The sequence below is a fragment of the Eurypyga helias genome, unplaced genomic scaffold (genome assembly GCF_000690775.1).
Source record: "Eurypyga helias isolate BGI_N326 unplaced genomic scaffold, ASM69077v1 scaffold24253, whole genome shotgun sequence".
In the NCBI taxonomy this organism is placed as follows: Eukaryota; Metazoa; Chordata; class Aves; order Eurypygiformes; family Eurypygidae; genus Eurypyga; species Eurypyga helias.
Window position 1 is genome coordinate 14,714 of NW_010239797.1, and position 9,162 is coordinate 23,875.

Below are 9,162 nucleotides of genomic sequence, written 5' to 3' on the forward strand. Positions count from 1 at the left end.
AACAAGTGAAACTCAGAAAAAAAACCAACCACAAGATGGGAGAGTGCTGTGTGAAGGCTGGTACAGTTCACAGTGAAAATATTTTGATGTGGCATTACACAAAACCACAAAATATCTTCTCTTCCTTCCTCCTTTCTTTCATTCAAGAAAGGCTTGATAGAGAGCCATGAGTAACACTTCTAGAAGCAGCACTAGATTCGGAAGATCTTGAGTCATATAGCAGAATCAGCTCTTTGGAGGAAATTACTGCTTCTGGTTTTTGTTATGGCTGAGAAGGCAAAGTGTAACAGTGAGAAAATGGGAAGGAATAAAAACTTGAGTGGCTGCTTTCCTTATCTTAGCATTTGACTTTGCTTTCCCATACAGTCATTCCAGTTAGATATGGATATAAGGTTATCTGATCAATTTTCCTTTTCTTAAAAGGTTGCCACCACTGTTGGGCTTGGTGCTTGTAACACTGCGCTGCAGTGAAGCGCTGTACTGCACTGTGGGTGTAAAGGATTAGCCTGGAACTCCTCCTCTATTCAGCGTGTTTATGTGCTGTCTGGTGGTGTTCAGGTTCTGCAGAGCAGTTGTGTTTTGGGCTGATGGGAATGCCAGTGCTTTAAAAATGCTGTCAAAGTAGTCCTTTTATTTGGTTAAATTCTCCGTGATTCTAGTAAAAGGCAGTGGGGGGAGAGGGTTAGGCATGAAAAAAATCATGCAAGTCTTTTTTTCTTTTTTCTTTTTTTTTTTTTTTGAGAGATAACTGCCTTTTCTGCGGGATATTTGCTGGGTTACATGAATAGCATCATCTGGCATAAGAGAATGTGTCCGAAGCAAAGAAGCAGAGAAACGTGCGTTAGTGTACTGATGAGTGATAACATGCAGATAATGCATGCATGCATGCAGAATGGTGCGTGGTAAATGCAGAGGAAATACCTGCGAGACTGCAGATTCCTTGTAGAAGGCAGAATATATTCATGGGCAAGCATTTTTACACAAGAAGACGAAAAATAGATATACCAAGCAATTGTGCATTTCTATGTACTAGTAGCATTAGTTTTCCCTAACCTGTTTGTTATGTGCCCACAGATTTCCCAGGGATTCCAGTTCAAATAAAGTTTGTGGTTCCTTTGTACATGACATGAGAATATTTTTTTTTTTTTAATTTGAGATGTGAAATGGTAATAAATGGGTGAGATAAGGTGTGAAGGGAATAGGTAGACTAGAAGGATTATTAAGTGACTGACATAAAATAATCTACCGGATTATTACATGACTAATGGGTTTATTCAACCTCACCAGCCATAGCAATATAGTGGAGGAAACAGTAGTCCTAAGTCATTCATCAGTGGATGAAACTTGGAACTATATGAACAAAGGACAAGCTATATGAGACCTAAGGTACAACATAGCTGATCTTCTAAATCTAGATTGCTCTTGATGCACTTAATTTTTTGTTGTACAACCATCCTGTTGAAATCTGCCTTTCTTCATGCTTTGAAAGCATGGTTGGAACCAGACCTTACTGTAGCCGGTGGAGATTCTAGCTTCACGTGCAAATGAGGCTGTAATTTGAAAAGTACTTCTCTCAAAGTCCATGCGAAGGAGTTTGCTATCCTTGCTGGAGAAGCACACAGAAACATCTCTATGTGTTTACTCACTGCAGCCATCCCACTGGCAGGTTGCAAAATGCACCCCTTGGCTTCATTTCAAGCTGTGATTCATTTTAACAGCAGGGATGCTAGTTACGTATCACATTTAACAAACAGAAAGCTGTTATGCTGATGTAAGGTCTGATTAGGTGAAATCTTTTATCTCTGGAGAAAGAACGCGTGCTGTGGACTCAAACTGCATACGGTGTTCTGACTAACAACACCTTGCTCTGAAACACGCGCACGCTGACCTTGACTACGCACAGCCACAGTGAGATAGCGTGATGAGAGGTTGATCCGCTGGCAGCTTTTAAAGACTCTTCATATCTGCTCTTATTTTTAACAGATTTATCTCAGACTAAAGCCTCCACAGATCAAGGATGTTGATTCTTCTGGCTTTCATTATTGTGTTCCATATAACCTCAGCAGCACTGCTGTTCATCTCAACTATTGACAATGTAAGTCTTATTTCTTCTCTTTTTCTCTCAAGCACAGATGTATTTCTTTGCCTCATGAAATTATGCATCTCTAGTTGTCTTCAACTTGTTTATTGAAAGCACATAACTTTGTTAGGCACGCTGGTCTCCGTATACCTTTTTTAACAGAAATACCTTGATTACACGTGTTGCTGGTGTACATGGGTAAGGCGTTACAAGTACATGCCATCCATTTGTATGGCATCATGTTATAAGACCTCGTTTTGCAGCTCTCTCCAGTGAGATACTTGGCCAGGGAATGTATTTACCAATACTGCTGTACTTGCAGGGTGGGGTGATGGGACTTGGTTCAGCTGGATATGTGGGAAAGGAGGAGAAAATCTATCATCCTTTCGTGTCAAGTATATGAAGTCAGGTAGCTCATGATTAATGCGTGGGGATAATGTCAGTCAAGGTATGCTTTGCCTGAGAAGTGTGTGTCCAAGATGCCCAATTACATCATGAAAGAGACACCATGAATTTATCTGTTTCCATTCAGCTGAAGCAGTTTCAGCACAAAATTTTAGAATAATTTATGTTGCACTCTTTTCCAATTTCCTTTTTTATTTTTGTCACCAGAAAGAATTTACCTTCCAGTATTTACATCTAGCTCTTAATTGACTTCGCCTCTTTCCAAACCAGCCCACTGTCCTGATCTCTGAACTGTCCACTGGAGTCTTTCAGTATGTACAGGCTTTAAGATTTAAAAAATTGTCTGCTGAAAATACTTCACTGTTCTCAGTGAGGCTGGTTTCAATCCCATAGTCTTTTCCAAGACCGTGATCCAAGTGAAACGATGTATTCCCCACAACTTTTTATTGCAAAATGGTACAAACTCGGATGTTACCTTTCAGTCAGCAGGTTGCTTTGTCCCATTGAAGTAGGTCATTAATTGGGCCCTAAAGCAGGTTGTCTCACCCTGCTCCTTGGAATGTTTGGAAAGCTAGGATAGTCGACAAAGCAACTTACTCTTATTTCAGATCTGCTGCATACAAATGAAATTACTATAGAGATAAAACCCCATGCACTGTGCTTGGTGTTGTTAGCTACTTTTAAACAATTTCAAACTTAAACTGTGTAACTGCCTTCTATTGGATTTTATCATCTTCAGAGGCTTTTTATAGTCATGAAAATAACTCTGAAAGGATTGTATAGTGCTTGGAACTGAAAACTAATATGTGTAACTTGGACTGCAAAATCCAAATGAATGGCCTCCTGGGAAAGTAACGCGTTTTCTTAAAACACAGTGTTACTATTACACACATGCCTACCATCGTAATACCTCACAGCTTTTATTGCAGCGTTGTTTGCCAAGCTGCACAGTAACTGTGCAGTTCCTGGGATATCTGTTTAAGCTGCAGATGCTACCAGGAGACATATTTAAAAGTCATATTTTTCCAACTCTAGTCAAAACAAAGGCCTGGATAGCTGTCAGAAAGGGAAAGGGTTTCCTGAGGAAATGCCACTTGTGTGAAGTCCTTGGCATTTCCCAGGCTACCGTAAAAATCTGTTCAGTCACTGTAGTACCATTTTGTGTTGAATGTTAAAACATCCAAATAGAAATATCACAGGAGGATCTTAATTTGTCACTAGGCACTTCCAGTCAGATGCCATAGTGTACACACTACAGTTGCACATTGGCAGCACAGCTGCATTAAGTTGAGATTAATTTAATTTGGTGTCAGGAACTGGAAAATTTATAAAGGGCTTCTGTTTTGTAGATGTATGTCCTGCTATTTCCTGCAAATTAAAAAATGCCGTGCCTTTAAAGAGTAGTGCATCCTAAACAGGGTCTGGATGAAGAAAAGCAGATCTTGTCTAGGTATCTTAAGGAGTGGGCAATCACTGACTATCCAAAATTTCTGCCTGAACAGCGGAAAATCCCTTGTGTTTTGGGATGTTTAAGATTGCCATCTATTCCCTTTTCTGCTTTACATAGGTCTACAATGAAAATGACCTGTGAGTAATGGTATGCTCTTTATTCCAAAATGCCATTAGATCTCAAGTTTAGTTTGAGCAGTTCAGTATCAAAAATGAACAGAAATTTGTTCTGACTGGAGTATCTGATCAGGAGGCCCTTGGACGACTAAGGAGTTCTGGGGTGGGGTGTTGTGTGGGTTTTGGGGGTTTTTTCCCCTGTATGAGCCCATTCTATTTATTTTGCAGGCCTGGTGGGTAGGAGATAATTTCTTTACAGATGTCTGGAGGATGTGTTCCAGGAATACTAGCACCTGTATGGCTATTACCGATCAGTTCGGAGGTGAGTGTCTCTCCGTACCTGTGTCTCAGTTCCTTCAGCAAAAAAAAAGGTTGCTATGAAATTTGCAGGGATGATAATCTATTTGTTCAAAAATCTGCATGCTCTAAGTACTCAGATCTTCTAAAAACTTGAATAATGGCTTTTTATTTTGGAAAAGCAAACTGTTCCAACAGTTTCTGTAAGAAGAAAACAGAAGGAACTGTCAGGTGCCCTCAAAAGCTCAGTGCAAGAGAGTAAACACAATTAACAACCAGTGCTAAAGAGTTCTTAAAACATTAGATCAGGTAAAACCAGTGAAGTCATCTGAAAGTGTGGCTGAAGTGATAGAATTTGCCTTGGAACTGAAGAACCTAAAAATACTGGGTGTTTGCAGGAATGGGGGAAAAAATGGAAGAAAGCCAGAACACAAGCTGGAGTTTTAACAAAGAGGATGTAATAGCACAGCCCAATATCCTGCTTTATAAAAAACCCTCAAATGCTACATTTACTTTATTTCTACACCTTGAATCTTTGTGTATGTTGGAGAGGTAGATGATCTGAAGAGCCACATGCCCCTACAGCAACCTTGCTTTCCAAGCATTAAGTTGGTTTAGGGCACATTTGTGCTGCAGTGAGATGATCCGTTACGCACAGACATATCTAGACTGACACAAATTTAGCGTTTCTGCATTTGATAGCTCTGCCCCTCTACGCAATGCAGGAGTAGGCAAAGAGGAAAACTGTATTTTTAATCAAGACTGCTTTTGTTTTTGCAGAATATCAATCGATTCAGGCAGTTCAGGCCGCCATGATCCTATCTACTATTTTCTGTTGTGTGGCATTTCTGGTTTTCATTCTCCAACTCTTCCGTCTGAAGCAAGGAGAAAGATTTGTGTTAACCTCTATTATCCAGCTCCTGTCATGTGAGTGCTTATTCAACACTTGGGACTTCAGTGATGTTTACATGCAAGTAGGAAAGGGAAGGGGAAAAAGGTTTCAAAGAATGAGCTGCATGAGAAATTTGTAGGGCTTGTGAGACCATAGTTCATCCTTCTTGTTTGTTTAAGCTCATTCTGTACTATTCAGGCAGTTAAAACATGGGTGGCATCATTGCTCAGAATGAAGTCATTTACACTTTGAAGAGAGAGAATCTGAGATTCTGAGTTTCTTGAACAGATTAAATAACTCTGGAAATGTTGCAGACAGGTACTCCCTTAATTTTATTCGTTTTTAAAACCATCTCAATGTTCAGAATGATGTTGTGTTCCCTGCAAATGGCATAAACACACACAACATGTCACATTTAATCCATGCCAAAGAAACTGAAAACGTGTCCTGAAATACTTCCAGTTCAGTCTGAGGATGGCAAATGAATGTCTGCAAAGGAAGGATGTTGGTGGAAAGAGCTGACAGAAGAGAGGGAGTGACTAGTTATTATGTGTATTGGTAATATTTTAAGATGCTAAACTTGACTATGTTCTTCCTCCATCAGGTCTGTGTGTGATGATTGCAGCTTCCATTTACACAGACAGGCACGAAGAGCTACACAAGAGCAGTGAATACAGGATTGATGTTACTGAAGGCCAGTACGGCTACTCCTTCGTCTTAGCCTGGATTGCGTTTGCCTTTACTCTCATCAGCGGCGTTATGTACCTAGTATTAAGGAAACGTAAATAAATGTCGGCAGCTAGTTATTTCTGTCACTACAGTACAAAACCAAATTCCAGTAACCATTTTGTATATAATCATTTACATGGTTTTGTAGTAAAGGTATTGTTTCTCTAAAAATGTACTGTGTTCTTGATATGAAACCCAATTTAAAAAAAGGCAGGTTTAATGGGGTGCCTGGTACTGACAGGTCAGGGGGCTGAGCAGGACAGAGCCAAATTGTTTCTTTTCCATATTTCATCATCATAAATGGTTTTCCCTTTACTGGACATTAACAGTTTGTTCCTGGCCCCTAGCAGATTACAAATAAAGCCTGTGCAAATTAATTTGTAAGCAATATGCTAACTATATTCCTGGACCAGATGTATCCCTTTGGAATGGGCTAAATATAGGGAGGGGAGTAATAAATGAGGCCCAGATCACAGTGAAGAAACAAACGGTTACAGAAGCTACCCTCAGAGCGTCTGTTCTGGCAGAGGACTGGTGGTCTGCTATTTATAATGCGCAGTAAGTGTCACCAAGCTGTTATTAAAACCACGTGCTTTGCAAAAGTAAACAACTCCTTTTTGTATTCCAGGAAATGATCCTCTTGATTCTCTTCTACATTTAATGTAAGCATACATAGAGCTCCCCACAGTTTGGTGGGAGAATTTACCAGCAAATTCACTGCTCAGCTTGGGACCGGAACAGTCTGAGCAGGAAGAAATACCCCACTCAAGGCCTCCATCCCTTTAATTTTGCATTGTGCATAGTCTTTCTGGAAGGAAGAAAAGGGGGGAAAAAAGCACATTACCTTGCCTACATCTGCAAGTTTTTAAGCAAATTAGGGATCAACAGTGCCAAATTTACGTGTTTACAGCCAAACTCAACGTGTTTATCACACCAGGTTTTTATTGTCTAGTGTTTTTATGGCTAATACATCATTTCCAAAACATTGCCTGAGTCTGCCTGTTAGGAAATTGGCCTTTAAAAACTTAATTCAAAATTCCTTTGTGGATTTTACTTAAGCTGAACACTCCTACTAAATAAATCAGAGTGCAGTTACTACGTATGTGACTTCCAGGATAGTTTTCCAAGATAAAATGACCTTGTGATTTTTATTTTTCAGTAATTTTGAGAGAGAAATCTGTACAGTAATACCAGGCTTAACTGCTCAGCAGTCTAATACCGGCTTTGGCTGGCGGTGGTTTTGGAGTTGGGAGAATGAATGACGTGGCTTTTTCTGGTGAGTGACAGCTTTGATGCTTAAATATAGATTTGACTTTGTAAAAGCACTGTCCATACGTTTCAGTGTATTCACCATGGCTGGCCCAACACACAGGCAATAAAGTTCTTACCTCAGTGTAGAACAAATTTGTTGTTACAAAGTAGCGTAGCTCTGCTAAAAACCATACTTGCTGCATTCTGCATCAGCTGATGGTCTGACCCACTCCTTCAGATAATTCATCCTTGGTTTTCTTGCAAAGTAAATGTTCCATTGCATAAATACATTGGAACTGTCTCCAACATGAGTAATAGATCATATAGTTCCATCTCCATTCCTTGAACATCCTAAAATGCTTTGCCATGTACTACTTGTCTAAGAAAGCCCAACAAGACTGTTAGGAAATTAGATGAGAACAACACGTTAAATGTAATAATAAAAAACCTGCAAATTGGTCTGAGCAAAATGCATTCTCACCAGCCTAGCATGAGGGTAGTGTTTTGTCAGGTTTTTTCTCTTAGTGGGAGCGCTCTGAATTTCGAGAATTATCAACCTACTTTTTAAAAAAGTGTTTCTGCAGTTTGCTGAGTTTGTTTCAGATTCAAAACCTGAATTTTTCTAGCAAGCAGTATTTCTCTGAAATAAGCAGATGCAGGTGTAAGGTTGAATATAGATTATTATCTGGGCATTTTGCTAGTTGTATTCAAACATGAAATAGTAAAGAAAATCCTTAAGCAAATATGGATTAAAGCTTATATCTAGAAGACGGTCATGTAAAATTGTAAGTAAAGCTGTTATGCCACTGACTTGAAGAGATGTTTCTTCAGTTTCTTGCCTTGATAATGCTTGGGTCATTTATAGAGCAAATATTTAAAATAAAGAAGTATATATACGTGAACATACAGCTTAATTCTACAGTAAAAGTTTTGTCCCTTAAATTAAAAGTGAAAAGCGTGCGTACAAACAGCAGCATACGCACGATGCCACACAGAACAGTTGGGAGTGTTCTGCATACCAAGAAAACAAACACCAAACCAGTTGGAACTAGAGTTTTAACAAGACAAACGTATTTTAGGATATTCTTTCTACCTGATATGCCTTTAAAACCTACCATTTTCTATGGTTTATATATTCTGAAACTGTACATGAAAATAAAGGTAAAACTAATTCTTGGACTGTAATAGCTCAATACATTCGGCAATCTGACCGTGTCTTTCAGCTTGGGATATATTTGTGCAATGTTGGATGAGAAATAGTAGAGTATTTGTGTGAACAGGTAAAATTAAATTCTTCCTGCCTGTATTAGAACCATAAGTTGGTTATTATTTTTGTCCTTTGTTGAAGACCTTCCAGGGTAAGCAGAGAAAACATTAGGACACTGAACATTTAAGTGTGTGGTGTCAAAAGAATAGCTACCGAGTAATGAAAGAGCCACAGATGCTCTGGTAAGTAGTTTACTTGTTAGGGCTTTGTTCTCATCTGCAGAAACAGCTGTGTTTGGGATCAGGCTGAGAGCCGTGACCAAGTGAGAAAATAATGTTAGAAACAGTCCAGTTACTTCTGTATCTGCTCTCATCCAAGCTTCAGGTTTGCACTAAGATAATAACACACAGAAGGTTTTGTTTAGATTGATAAGAACCAACCCCCCGCCAACACGCCAGAAACAATTTCTGAAACTCCATACAACTCCTGCCTGGAAATGATAGCGAACAAAAAGGACACGTCCAAGCTGTCAAAACATTCACTAGAGCTGTGAATCCACCTTGGCAATTTTTACCCAGCAAGTAAGGATCAGAAGGGGAGTGCAGGAAACAATCTTGGAAAACAAATCTAGAATATTTATGTCAATATTTTTCTTAAAAAAAAAAAAAAGTATTTGAACAATGTACTTCACCCAGGCCCGGAGAAAATGAAGTTCTGCACTGCTTTGCTATGAGA

General features: G+C 39.2%; 1 protein-coding gene across 1 annotated transcript; it reads left to right on the top strand.

The window, feature by feature from the left end:
• Positions 1-1,983: 1,983 nt before the first annotated feature.
• EMP2 (epithelial membrane protein 2) lies at positions 1,984-6,140 on the top strand. Its single transcript, XM_010148273.1, has 4 exons — positions 1,984-2,095; positions 4,280-4,373; positions 5,129-5,275; positions 5,845-6,140. Exons 1-4 carry the CDS (start codon positions 2,018-2,020, stop codon positions 6,027-6,029), a joined length of 504 nt encoding a protein of 167 aa, XP_010146575.1. The 5' UTR covers positions 1,984-2,017; the 3' UTR covers positions 6,030-6,140.
• The last annotated feature ends 3,022 nt before the right edge of the window (positions 6,141-9,162 follow it).

Excerpts from the sequence above, each read along its gene's own strand:
- EMP2 (XM_010148273.1), top strand. The coding sequence starts at position 2,018 with ATGTTGATTCTTCTGGCTTTCATTATTGTGTTCCATATAACCTCAGCA. Across the intron at positions 2,096-4,279 it reads TCATCTCAACTATTGACAAT|GCCTGGTGGGTAGGAGATAA; the intron begins GTAAGTCTTATT and ends TTTATTTTGCAG. Across the intron at positions 5,276-5,844 it reads TATTATCCAGCTCCTGTCAT|GTCTGTGTGTGATGATTGCA; the intron begins GTGAGTGCTTAT and ends TTCCTCCATCAG.